The 14,785-nt window shown below is 45.9% G+C and overlaps 1 protein-coding gene and 1 pseudogene across 2 annotated transcripts; both read right to left on the reverse strand.

The window, feature by feature from the left end:
* Window positions 1-1,063: 1,063 nt before the first annotated feature.
* Window positions 1,064-6,037, reverse strand: LOC306913327 (annotated as a pseudogene). The gene is made up of 2 exons: window positions 4,735-6,037; window positions 1,064-2,401 (listed from the first exon to the last, which is right to left on the reverse strand). The product of its transcript is annotated as an uncharacterized misc_RNA (transcript).
* Window positions 6,038-8,792: 2,755 nt separating this feature from the next.
* On the reverse strand, window positions 8,793-14,185 carry LOC306913328 (uncharacterized protein; the record flags this gene model as incomplete). The annotated part of the gene is made up of 2 exons (XM_079489915.1): window positions 8,793-10,127; window positions 12,887-14,185. The coding sequence occupies 2 exons, from the start codon at window positions 14,183-14,185 to the stop codon at window positions 8,793-8,795; spliced, it is 2,634 nt and encodes an 877-aa protein (XP_079346041.1).
* Window positions 14,186-14,785: the final 600 nt, after the last annotated feature.

Genomic DNA, 14,785 nt, shown 5'->3' on the forward strand with positions numbered 1-14,785 from the left:
CCCCGCCCCCTGTCAAAAACTGCTAAAATCCCTATAACGAAAGGAAAAAAAATAACCCTCATCTTTTACTTTCTCTAATAACAACCTAAAACATGAACCTTGGTTGAAAAAAACTAAAGTTGTCCTTTAAAGACAAAATCATGGGAGCAAAGGTAGACAAAAGTCACAACGGTCCAAAAGTCATCTTTTACTTTCTCTTAACAACCTAAAACATGAAAAAAACTAAAGTTGTCCTTTAAAACTATTTTAGTGCCACCTGGTGGACACCAGTTTTGGCCCTCGTTGCCACCGAAGCCCATTATAAATAAAATAAAGAAAATGTAATTATATTGTGCATGTCATGTGCATGTCATCACCTGCACACCAGATTAGAGGAATTTTCAAAATATGGATAAAAAAAAAAAAGAATGTAAAATAATATATATATATTTTATTTTTTTCCCCAGAAAAGCCGTCTTTACGGCTCTGGCATAATTGGATTTAGTTCGTCTTAACGTCTCTGGACCGACTAAATCATGGGAGCAAATGTGGTTATCCGTTTTTTATGGAGGAAATGTCAGAGTGACTCGTACTGTACTGCATGTATAATCTTTTGGTTTAATATTTGTATTAAGTTTTTTTCAAAATAAGAGACAGAAAAAAGAGTGGCAAGACAAGAAAAGAAAAAAAATAAGAAAATAAAAACAGGGCATGATTTCATTCTGAATGAGTCATCATTACATTACAATAAGTTACACTGCTAGATTATGTAAGGAGTGGAGAACATACAACTAAATACTGATAGGTTCAGTGTGGCATTTGAGCAAGGTGATCTAGGAATGGCTGCCATATAACATAGAACTTATTTGAATTGTCCATCATATCATAGCACACTTTCTCCACACAGTATGTAGTATACAAGTAAGTTCAGTTATTTAACGAGGTCTTGAAGTGACGTATTTCATCCGATTTCCAGAGTCTTGGAATCACTTTTTTTGCAATTACCATACCATACATGAGTATGAGTAGTTACTTCACACCACTGATGGTTTCCTTGGTCTGAAAAACGTTGAAGACCACTGTTCTAGATCATGGCTCTGAAGGCGAAGGAGATCGCTGCACCCAGCACCAGTCCCAGGGCCTGGAAGAAGACCATAATGGCGCCTGCTGTCTCTGCCTCGTACCGTGCAACCTTCCTGGGTCCAAAGCACAAGCACAGGCTCTCCATGTATCCACTGGAGAGAGCGAAGAGGATCATGAAGAGGATGTACCAGGAGTCGTGGCTGAACAACACGGGCAGGTGGTGACGAGGCTGCACGTTACACAGCATGAACAGAGGCACGAAGACCACCCGCATGCCCACCAGGATGGGCAGCCAGGTGATACGGTCTGCACCCGGCCACATACAGACCGCCGGCAGGCTCTTCCCAGCGGTATCCATCACGGTGTAGAGCAGAAAACATGAGACGGGGATGAAGTAGGTGTTCCAGGATCCTCCTTCCTCAGCTATCGTGGACTTGACGCCCACCGTGACGGCTGGGAACACAATGAGGGTAATAGTGCAGTTTAAAGTCGCAGAGACGCCGATCACCCAGATCTGTTTCACGACGGTAACCACAGAAACAAATGGCTTGTCCTCCTCTTCGGTCAGACTGAACGTGACAACTGACCTGTTCTCCTGACCAGAGGAGGTCCTGGGTCGGTTGCTCTCTGTGTAGAACTGGAAAAATGCCATGCTGGGCAGTGCAAGGTAGGAGAGGTTGGCCAGTAGGGTGACAACGCAGCCTGTCAGGAAGAAGCCAAAGGCACTGTCCCGCTGAGATGAGGCAGTGGCCAGGGAACAGATCATGGAGACGGCAGCCACGATGCCGGCCAGCCCTTGGCCACTCACCATGGGCGTGGTGTAAGACACAGGAAACAGCCCTGCCAGTCCGAACAGGCTGCCCTGGAAAATGCCAACGGCGGAACCTCCGCAGAAGATTATGACGAGGGTGAGGCAGAAGAAGGGCACCGGCATCACCTCCACCTTCACCAGCACGACGTTCAACAGCAAGACCACCAGCATGATCGACAGACTTCCCGAGATTCGCAGCTTCTGGGGAATCCTCTGTTGGATGAAGGAGTTGAGGCAGGTGAAGATGAGCAGGGGCACCATGGCAGTCAGTGTCATTGCATTGCTGAAGATGGACTGCAGCGCGTTCTGTGTGTTGTTCCCTCTCACCACGGTCCCATTGACTGCACCGATGCCATCGACGGCCGGGTACTTCAAGCGACTGATGAAGTACATTGTTGCTGTCATGCAAAAATGTCCTGGCAAAGTATTTCCCAGGCCCAAGATGAAGAAAATGATGCAGACTCCATGATATTTATCGCTCGGTGTGTCGGTGGCCGTCATGACATCTGGAAGTTGTATGAGCCTGTGCTGTGTGTGAGCCTCGATCACTTCCAACGCACACACACACACACACACACACACACACGTAACATGTAATGTAATGTAATGTAATGTAATGTAATGTAATGTAATGTTTACCCAAGAGCAGGTGATGTATTCATTTCAGATGACATTATATAAGTATGTTAAAGGTGTTACAGTACAAGGGAAGGGAAATAAAAGAACAACCATCATAGTGTTGGTTTGGACCTTTTAAATCAAGATAGAGGAATGCAGGGAGGAAAATAAACTGGAGTTAATCTTAATGTGAAATCAAGGGATTTCTATGTGTTTTTAGTGCGGAAGACCGCAAGGCAGGGCCTGAGAGATATCAATCAGCATAAAAGTTGACAGTTAGGATTCTGAGTAAGAGTATTTAACAGACAAAATCTTATCCAACGATAACAAAATATCTGTATATGGTCTGTGGGGGGACCATAGGGGTCGAAGGAGAGTGGGGGGAGGGATAGGGAATGTGACCTCATGATAAGGCGGCCAGTACAACAGCCTGGTAGGAGGGAATTTAACAGACCAGACGACAACATGTCAGGGGGAAGATTCGGCCCGAGGTCACGCTAGGGGTCAAGGTGGACCCTCTGCGAGACACTACCACAGACAAGGGGAGTTTTGAGGAAGAAAGCGCCAAGAACCAACCATGGTGTGGGGATAAATCCACGAGCTCTAGACACTAGAGAACCATGGTGTGGGGATAAATCCACGAGCTCTAGACACTAGAGAACCATGGTGTGGGGATAAATCCACAAGCTCTAGACACTAGAGAACCATGGTGTGGGGATAAATCCACGAGCTCTAGACACCAGAGGACCATGGTGTGGGGATAAATCCACGAGCTCTAGACACTAGAGAACCATGGTGTGGGGATAAATCCACGAGCTCTAGACACTAGAGAACCATGGTGTGGGGATAAATCCACGAGCTCTAGACACTAGAGAGCCATGGTGTGGGGATAAATCCACGAGCTCTAGACACTAGAGAACCATGGTGTGGGGATAAATCCACGAGCTCTAGACACTAGAGAACCATGGTGTGGGGATAAATCCACGAGCTCTAGACACTAGAGAACCATGGTGTGAAGGAAATAGAATCAACAAACTCACATTTTCTTTCAGTAATAGTAAATTAGAAAGTTGTCTGGCTGGCCTATTGTTACCTCAACCTGGCCCTTCAAAGTCTCTCTGGAGGAGAGGCATATCATTTCACCCGCCTCCTGCACACCATAGCCAGAACAACACTGCTATTATAGCTTGATGTTTCATTTTACTATGGTTACAGTTTACTGTTTCATTTTCTTCAATTGATTTCATTAACAGAACAACTTGTATTGGAAAGTCAGTTTTGTCTAAGCTGAGATTCAAAGGTGGACAGAGTACTATAGTATGGGTCCCAGTAGGTCCCAGTATTTGAGTAAAAGTGCAAACAAACTTGTGCAAATTGACTTAACTACACGTAAAAGTACAAATAAAAAACTTGTACAACAAAACGTACAAGTAAAGTACAAATCCTCAGAATTAGTAATTAAGTACAGTAGGCTACTCAAGTACATTTACTCAGTTACTGTCCACCTCTGGAAATGATACAATGTTAGTATTAAATTATTATCTTTTTCACATAATGGTTTACAAGTTGTAGTGTTAAAAAATAGATGTTTATTTTCACCTCCTGTTTGACTAAGTAAATAGTATAGGTGTTTGAGTAGTATCTGTGTGTATGTCTTAACCCATTCTGGGCGGGAACCCCTTTTGGTGTTTTACCCCCTCAGGCCGGGAACCCATTTTGGGGTTCTGTACAGTTTGTACAGTATTGAAAAATGTAACATTTTTGCTGCTGCTATATACATATTTGAAGTTTTTCAGAAAACTTAGGTCAGGATTTAGAGGCATTTTTAGAATCGGCCTCAGGCCTAAATTAAAGGACCACTTCACCACTTTTCATTGTCTCTTCATATAATTGGTCCTTACTAATGTTCTACTTAGTGTGTGTCTCATTGGAGGGCTGTGGGCAGTTCAGAAACCCATCCACCAGTGACATCATCATTAGGCAGATTTTGTTTTAAACAAGATTCTTTGAAAAAAATATTTAGATTTTTATTATCGTGAGAACGATGGCTTCCATTATCGCGTTGCAACTTTCCAGGAATAGAAAGCTTGCATGTTGGAAGGAGAAGACACACAAAATCTTATCCAACGATAACAAAATATATGTTAGTTTTGGGCTCAGTAATGGTGGTCCGTGGCTCAAATGCCAAAAAGTAATGAACCTCGATATGAAAAAGGTTGAAGACCACTGTTCTAGATCATGGCTCTGAAGGCGAAGGAGATCGCTGCACCCAGCACCAGTCCCAGGGCCAGGAAGAAGACCATAATGGCGCCTGCTGTCTCTGCCTCATGCCGTGCAACCTTCCTGGGTCCAAAGCACAAGCACAGGCTATTCATGTATCCACTGGAGAGAGCGAAGAGGATCATGAAGAGGATGTACCAGGAGTCGTGGCTGAACAACACGGGCAGGTGGTGACGAGGCTGCACGTTACACAGCATGAACAGAGGCACGAAGACCACCCGCATGCCCACCAGGATGGGCAGCCAGGTGATACGGTCTGCACCCGGCCACATACAGACCGCCGGCAGGCTCCTCCCAAGGGTGTCCATCACGTTGAAGAGCAGGAAACATGAGACGGTGTTCCAGGTAGTAGGTGTTCCAGGCTCCTCCTTCCTCGGCTATCGTGGACTTGACGCCCACCGTGACGGCTGGGAACACTCCAAGGGTAATGGTGAAGTTTAAAGTCTCAGACACTGCGATCACCCAGATCTGTTTCACAACGGCAACCACAGAAACAACTGGCTTGTCCTCCTCTTCGGTCAGACTGAACGCGACAACTGACTTGTTCTCCTGACCAGAGGTGGTCCTGGGTCGGTTGCTCTCTGTGTAGAACTGGAAAAATGCCATGCTGGGCAGTGCAAGGTAGGAGAGGTTGGCCAGTAGGGTGACAACGCAGCCTGTCAGGAAGAAGCCAAAGGCACTGTCCCGCTGAGATGAGGCAGTGGCCAGGGAACAGATCATGGAGACGGCAGCCACGATGCCGGCCAGCCCTTGGCCACTCACCATGGGCGTGGTGTAAGACACAGGAAACAGCCCTGCCAGTCCGAACAGGCTGCCCTGGAAAATGGCAGAGGAGGACTCGGTGCAGAGAATTTCGACGAGGGTGAGGCAGAAGAAGGGCACCGGCGCCACCTCCACCTTCACCAGCACTGTGGTCAACAGCAAGACCACCAGGATGATCGACAGACTGCCCGAGATTCGCAGCTTCTGGGGAATCTTCTGGTGGATGAAGGAGTTGAGGCAGGTGAAGATGAGCATGGGCACCATGGCAGTCAGTGTCATGGCGTTGCTGAAGATGGACTGCAGCGCATTCTGTGTGTTGTTCCCTCTCACCACGGTCCCATTGACTGCAACGATGCCATCGACAGCCGGGTACTTCAACCGGCTGATGAAGTACATTGTTGCTGTCACGAAAAAATTCCATGGCAAAACAGTTCCCAGGCCCAAGATGAAGAAAATGATCCAGACTGCGTGATATTTATCGCTTGGTGCGTCGGTGGCCGTCATGACATCTGGAAGTTGTTAACAAGGAGGAGAGAGCCTCGATCACTTCCAATGCTTGTTTGTTTAACCTATTTTGACACGCACGCACGTGCGCGCACACACACACACACACACACACACACACACACACACACACACACACACACACACACACACATACACACACACACACACACACACACACACACACACACACACACACACACACACACACACACACACACACACACACACACACACACACACACACACACACGTGGGTAAACATGTAATGTTTAACATGTAATGTTTACCCAAGAGCAGGGAAGCGAAAAGGTAGAGAAACTGTGCATACAATCTATAAAAACTCAGCAACAAAATTCCGGAAACTTAACTTTGGTCCATTGTTTCCTCCACTTTAACAATTCCAAATTGGTATTGTATTTTATATAATTTTAATGATTAGTCACTTTTACCACAAGGTATAGCTTGTAAGTTCGTGGGATGAGCAACACAGCTTAACGTGTGGGTAGTGCCTCCAAATAATTTACCAAAATAGCTAATGGTTAGTATTCAGCCTTTGCATTGAGTTGTTTAGTGGATTGGATGATTGCACTCTCACACAGTAATAAGGTAAAAAAAATCACACCCGTGTGGCTATTATATAGCCTGATCAGCTGTGTTCTGACGTAATGTCTGACGTAATGAAATCAGCATCAACTAATCAGCATCAACCATGCTCATTTTTTTTGCACAGACAGACAGACAGACAGACAGACAGACAGAGAGACTAACAAAGCCAGTTGTAGGAGTGGTTTACACCACTCAAAAAAACAACAACATTATATTGGCCATTTTAACACTTTATTAATTTCACATTCAGTGTTTGGAACTAACTCATCAGTAGCGGGTGGAAGATCCAAACGCAGCCGCAACAGCTTGGCACCTCCTCCTCATGCTGGTCACCAACCTAGCCACATTTTGCTGTGGGATGGCATGCCATTCCTCAACCAGGTGTTGTTGCAAGTCAGCCAATGTGGTTCTGTTTGTCACTCTAGCACGTACTCAACCTAAGGTGATCCACAAGTGTTCAATTGGGTGGGGTCTGGACTCACGGCATTCCATTCCATCCGTTGGATTATTTTGTTTCTCAACTGATTCTGACAGGACATTAGGTCTACTAGCCAGGATAGAAAATCTACCCTAAGCTGCTCACTGCTAATACCCTAAATTTACCTTCATGATTAAGGCAATATTTTCTAAATTTCATTATGCTTTAAGTAGCATGTAACGTGTCAAACTAGGGGTTTTTCATGATTCTGAATCCATTCCAAGCATTCATTTGGCATGAAAAACACTCCTTGGACTTAATTTGGCCATTGCCACTTACCTAAATGTCCCCAAAATGTGCTGACCTCGTCACATTTGTGATGACGGCTGTGGCCGTTTTTAGCCCAAGGAGTGATTTTTGTGCAAAATTAATGCTTGGAATGGATTCAGAAATGACAGAATCATGAAAACCCCCTAGTTTGACACGTCACATGATATTTAAAGCTTAATGAAATTTAGAAAATATTGCCTTATAATAGGTTATCAATAGGGCCATCTTGGATTAAGGCAAATTTAGGGTATTAGCAGTGAGCAGATTAGGGTAGATTTTTTATCCTGGCTAGTAGACCTAGGGCTCCATTTTCGTCACCGCTAAACCCCTTAGCCTATCCCTAAACTTCTTTGCCTTTTTTTTACTATTTTGCATATTTGCATTTTTTAATACTTAAAATGCATTTCATTTTGAGACATATACCGATACCGATCTTTCCCGATCCGATCTTTATATTTTTATATAACACTTATGCCATATCACAATAGCAATGATCCTAATGTATCTCACTCTAGTCTAGTCTGTTGTGTTGCCTTTCAATTATTGAAAGGCAAAATGTGACTATACATTGTGTTTTTGAAAAGAAATAATGATGTATTGGTTAATTAGAGTGAATACAGTTCTACAGCTTATAGAACCGAAGTCAAGTTAAAACTCTTAAAGAGTATCTCTTTCATTCAGAGAGAGTACTACAGACACCTATGCCATCATGCATAGCGGGGGTTGCATTTCCTTTGTTTTCATCATAGGTGTCTTCCTCTGAGTGTGAGTCTTTGTTTGATGATCTCTGACTGGGACCAGAAGGAAAACAACTAGCATACACACAACAGTTTTCACAAAATCTCATTGCTTTACATCTTTCTTTGAGATTTACATTAGACAATTAAAAATACGAGCTTTGCTCCCCGATTCCGATATTTTGAAAATCATGTGATCGGAGTCGATTTCCATCACCCGATCCGATCGGGACAACCCTATTCAGAAGTTATTGTCTCCACAAAATAATAGAAAATACTTGATAGTGGGCTCGATAAGAACCCGTCTCGATAAGCCTGAACGATAAGGTTATCAATGAAAATGTACAAGCTCCATCCCTACTTACGGGTCCATTTGATTTAAGTTTTACGCTCTCAAGAGTTAAATTATTGTTTAACATCTGCGTTACCTAATTTACAAGAAGTCTACACACAATTAGAGAATGTAGAAGAATTGAACGTTTGCCTGTTATCTCTCCTATGGTACCATCACTGTACCACATCAATACAGCATGCAATTGTGAACCAAATCTTATCCAGCAATAACAAAATATTCTTTAGTTTTGGGCTCATCAAATAGTGGTCCGTGGCTCAAATGGAAAATAAATAATGGACCATATGAAAAGGGTTGACAACCACTGTTCTAGATCATGGCTCTGAAGGCAAAGGAGATCGCTGCACCCAGCACCAGTCCCAGGGCCAGGAAGAAGACCATAATGACGCCTGCTGTCTCTGCCTCATGCCGTGCAACCTTCCTTGGTGCAAGGCACAAGCACAGGCTCTCCATGTATCCACTGGAGAGAGCGAAGAGGATCATGAAGAGGATGTACCAGGAGTCGTGGCTGAACAACACGGGCAGGTGGTGACGAGGCTGCACGTTACACAGCATGAACAGAGGCACGAAGACCACCCGCATGCCCACCAGGATGGGCAGCCAGGTGATACGGTCTGCACCCGGCCACATACAGACCGCCGGCAGGCTCTTCCCAGCGGTGTCCATCACGTTGAAGAGCAGGAAACATGAGACGGGGATGAAGTAGGTGTTCCAGGATCCTCCTTCCTTGGCTATCGTGGACTTGCCGCCCACCGTGACGGCTGGGAACATTCCAATGGTAATAGTGTAGTTTAAAGTCGCAGAGATGGCGATCACCCAGATCTGTTTCACGACAGTAACCACATTAACAACTGGCTTGTCCTCTTTGGTCAGACTGAACACGACAACTGACTTCTTGTCCTGACAAGAGGAGGTCCTGGGTTGGTCGCTCTCTGTGTAGAAATGGAAAAATTCCATGCTGGGCAGCGCAAGGTAAGAGAGGTTGGCCAGTAGGATGACAACGCAGCCTGTGAGAAAGAAGCCAAAGGCACTGTCCCGCTGAGATGAGGCAGTGGCCAGGGAACAGATCATGGAGACGGCAGCCATGATGCCGGCCAGCCCTTGGCCACTCACCATGGGCGTGGTGTAAGACACAGGAAACAGCCCTGCCAGTCCGAACAGGCTGCCCTGGAAAATGCCAACGGCGGAACCCGCGCAGAAGATTATGACGAGGGTGAGGCAGAAGAAGGGCACCGGCACCACCTCCACCTTCACCAGCACGGCGTTCAACAGCAAGGACACCAGGATGATCGACAGACTTCCCGACATTCGCAGCTTCTGGGGAATCCTCTGGTGGATGAAGGAGTTGAGGCAGGTGAAGATGAGCTGGGGCACCATGACAGTCAGTGTCATTGCGTTGCTGAAGATGGACTGCAGCGCGTTCTGTGTGTTGTTCCTTCTCACCACGGTCCCATTGACTGCACCGATGCCATCGACGGCCGGGTACTTCAAGCGACTGGTGAAGTACATTGTTGCTGTAAAGAAAAAATTCACTGGCAAAGTATTTCCCAGGCCCAAGATGAAGAAAATGATCCAGACTCCATGATATTTATCGCTCGGTGTGTCGGTGGCCGTCATGACATCTGCAAGTTGTATGAGCCTGTGCTGTGTGTGAGCCTCGATCACTTCCAACGCACAAACACACACACACACACACACACACACACACACACACACACACACACACACACACACACACACACACACACACACATGTAACATGTACTGTAATGTTATGTAATGTAATGTAAACATGTAATGTTTACCCAAGAGCATGGAAGCAAAAAGGTAGAGAAACTGTGCATACAATCTATACAAACACACACACGCACACACACACCTAGTGAAATCTAAAATTGTGAACAGGCCGGCCCAGTGAAGTTTCTTGGGCCTACAGCAATGGGTGTGGGTGTTTCTGTGTGTGTGTGTGTGTGTGTGTGTGCCTGTGGGGGGGGGGGGGGGGGGGGGGTATTTAGTTTCCATTTAGTTTTCGGTAGTAAAAAAGGTAGTCGATGAACATTTTTCGTCTTAGTTTTAGTCGACAAAATCAACACTGCACCATAGGGGTCGAAGGAGAGTGGGGGGAGGGATAGGGAATGTGACCTCATGATAAGGCGGCCAGTGTACAACAGACTGGTAGGAGGGAATTTAACAGACCAGACGACAACATGTCAGCGGGAAGATTCGGCCCGAGGTCACGCTAGGGGTCAAGGTGGACCCTCTGCGAGACACTACCACAGACAAGGGGAGTTTTGAGGAAGAAAGCGCCAAGAACCATGGTGTGGGGATAAATCCACGAGCTCTAGACCAGGGGTTCTCAACCCGTGGGTCGCGACCCCTCGGGGGGTCGCCAAATTATTTTAGGGGGTCCCCAAATTATTTTCCAAAAAATATATATATATATATTTTTTTTTCACGATTTTTCAAAAATAGCAGACCAAGCTCATAGCGCGCCACTCGGTGGCTATGAGCTTGTAGATCTGCTATTTTTAAATAGCAAAATTATAACAATGCTTAAAACACCAAAAGGGGTTCCCGCCCAAAATGGTTTAAGGTTATTGTAGCAGTCAATTTATATTGGGGTTCGGGAGGGGGCGGGGCGGGGGTCCCGAGACATTGCCAAAGCATTTCCGGGGGTCCCCGGCCAAAAACGTTGAGAACCCCTGCTCTAGACACTAGAGAACCATGGTGTGGGGATAAATCCACCAGCTCTAGACACTAGAGAACCATGGTGTGGGGATAAATCCACGAGCTCTAGACACTAGAGAACCATGGTGTGGGGATAAATCCACGAGCTCTAGACACTAGAGAACCATGGTGTGGGGATAAATCCACGAGCTCTAGACACTAGAGAACCATGGTGTGGGGATAAATCCACCAGCTCTAGACACTAGAGAACCATGGTGTGGGGATAAATCCACGAGCTCTAGACACTAGAGAACCATGGTGTGGGGATAAATCCACGAGCTCTAGACACTAGAGAACCATGGTGTGGGGATAAATCCACCAGCTCTAGACACTAGAGAACCATGGTGTGGGGATAAATCCACGAGCTCTAGACACTAGAGAACCATGGTGTGGGGAGCTCTAGACACTAGAGCTTGAGACTTGTGCTGAGGGGGGGGGGGGGGGGGGGGGGGGGGGGGGAAATAGAATCAACAAACTCACATTTTCTTTCAGTAATAGTAAATTAGAAAGTTGTCTGGCTGGCCTATTGTTACCTCAACCTGGCCCTTCAAAGTCTCTCTGGAGGAGAGGCATATCATTTCACCCGCCTCCTGCACACCATAGCCAGAACAACACTGCTATTATAGCTTGATGTTTCATTTTACTATGGTTACAGTTTACTGTTTCATTTTCTTCAATTGATTTCATTAACAGAACAACTTGTATTGGAAAGTCAGTTTTGTCTAAGCTGAGATTCAAAGGTGGACAGAGTACTATAGTATGGGTCCCAGTAGGTCCCAGTATTTGAGTAAAAGTGCAAACAAACTTGTGCAAATTGACTTAACTACACGTAAAAGTACAAATAAAAAACTTGTACAACAAAACGTACAAGTAAAGTACAAATCCTCAGAATTAGTAATTAAGTACAGTAGGCTACTCAAGTACATTTACTCAGTTACTGTCCACCTCTGGAAATGATACAATGTTAGTATTAAATTATTTTCTTTTTCACATAATGGTTTACAAGATGTAGTGTTAAAAAGGTTTATTTTCACCTCCCGTTTGACTAAGTAAATAGTAGGTGTTTGAGTAGTATCTGTGTGTATGTCTTAACCCATTCTGGGCGGGAACCCCTTTTGGTGTTTTACCCCCTCAGGCCGGGAACCCATTTTGGGGTTCTGTACAGTTTGTACAGTATTGAAAAATGTTACATTTTTGCTGCTGCTATATACATATTTGAAGTTTTTCAGAAAACTTAGGTCAGGATTTAGAGGCATTTTTAGAATCGGCCTCAGGCCTAAATTAAAGGACCACTTCACCACTTTTCATTTTCTCTTCATATAATTGGTCCTTACTAATGTTCTACTTAGTGTGTGTCTCATTGGAGGGCTGTGGGCAGTTCAGAAACCCATCCACCAGTGACATCATCATTAGGCAGATTTTGTTTTAAACAAGATTCTTTGAAAAAAAAAAAAAGATTTTTATTATCGTGAGAACGATGGCTTCCATTATCGCGTTTCAACTTTCCAGGAATAGAAAGCTTGCATGTTGGAAGGAGAAGACACACAAAATCTTATCCAACGATAACAAAATATATGTTAGTTTTGGGCTCATAATGGTGGTCCGTGGCTCAAATGCCGAATAAGTAATGAACCTCGATATGAAAAAGGTTGAAGACCACTGTTCTAGATCATGGCTCTGAAGGCGAAGGAGATCGCTGCACCCAGCACCAGTCCCAGGGCCAGGAAGAAGACCATAATGGCGCCTGCTGTCTCTGCCTCATGCCGTGCAACCTTCCTGGGTCCAAAGCACAAGCACAGGCTATTCATGTATCCACTGGAGAGAGCGAAGAGGATCATGAAGAGGATGTACCAGGAGTCGTGGCTGAACAACACGGGCAGGTGGTGACGAGGCTGCACGTTACACAGCATGAACAGAGGCACGAAGACCACCCGCATGCCCACCAGGATGGGCAGCCAGGTGATACGGTCTGCACCCGGCCACATACAGACCGCCGGCAGGCTCCTCCCAAGGGTGTCCATCACGTTGAAGAGCAGGAAACATGAGACGGGGATGAAGTAGGTGTTCCAGGCTCCTCCTTCCTCGGCTATCGTGGACTTGACGCCCACCGTGACGGCTGGGAACACTCCAAGGGTAATGGTGAAGTTTAAAGTCTCAGACACTGCGATCACCCAGATCTGTTTCACAACGGCAACCACAGAAACAACTGGCTTGTCCTCCTCTTCGGTCAGACTGAACGCGACAACTGACTTGTTCTCCTGACCAGAGGTGGTCCTGGGTCGGTTGCTCTCTGTGTAGAACTGGAAAAATGCCATGCTGGGCAGTGCAAGGTAGGAGAGGTTGGCCAGTAGGGTGACAACGCAGCCTGTCAGGAAGAAGCCAAAGGCACTGTCCCGCTGAGATGAGGCAGTGGCCAGGGAACAGATCATGGAGACGGCAGCCACGATGCCGGCCAGCCCTTGGCCACTCACCATGGGCGTGGTGTAAGACACAGGAAACAGCCCTGCCAGTCCGAACAGGCTGCCCTGGAAAATGGCAGAGGAGGACTCGGTGCAGAGAATTTCGACGAGGGTGAGGCAGAAGAAGGGCACCGGCGCCACCTCCACCTTCACCAGCACTGTGGTCAACAGCAAGACCACCAGGATGATCGACAGACTGCCCGAGATTCGCAGCTTCTGGGGAATCTTCTGGTGGATGAAGGAGTTGAGGCAGGTGAAGATGAGCATGGGCACCATGGCAGTCAGTGTCATGGCGTTGCTGAAGATGGACTGCAGCGCGTTCTGTGTGTTGTTCCCTCTCACTGCGGTCCCATTGACTGCACCGATGCCATCGACGGCCGGGTACTTCAACCGGCTGATGAAGTACATTGTTGCTGTCACGAAAAAATTCCATGGCAAAACAGTTCCCAGGCCCAAGATGAAGAAAATGATCCAGACTGCGTGATATTTATCGCATGGTGTGTCGGTGGCCGTCATGACATCTGGAAGTTGTTAACAAGGAGTGCTATGTGAGCCTCGATCACTTCCAACGCTTATTTGTTTAACCTATTTTGACACGCACGCACGCACGCACGCACACACACACACACACACACACACACACACACACACACACACACGTGGGTAAACATGTAATGTTTACCCAAGAGCAGGGAAGCGAAAAGGTAGAGAAACTGTGCATACAATCTATAAAAACTCAGCAACAAAATTTCGGAAACTTAACTTTGGTCCATTGTTTCCTCCACTTTAATAATGCAAATTGGTATTGTATTTTATATCATTTTAATGACTTTTACAACAAGGTATAGCTTGTAAGGATTGTGCATTCGTGGGATGAGCAACACAGCTTAACGTGTGGCTAATGGCTAATGTTTGGTATTCACCCTTGCTTTGAGTTGCTTAGTGGATTGGATGATTGCACTCTCACACAGTAATAAGGTAAAAATCACACCCGTGTGAACTGAGTGGTGTAAGGTCTTATATAGACTGATCAGCTGTGGTCTGACGTAATGTCTGACGTAATGAAATCACACCCGTGTGAACTGGGTGACCATAGCAACCGTGGTAATTTTTTGT

The sequence above is a fragment of the Electrona antarctica genome (genome assembly GCF_951216825.1).
Source record: "Electrona antarctica genome assembly, chromosome: 20".
Taxonomy (NCBI): domain Eukaryota; kingdom Metazoa; phylum Chordata; class Actinopteri; order Myctophiformes; family Myctophidae; genus Electrona; species Electrona antarctica.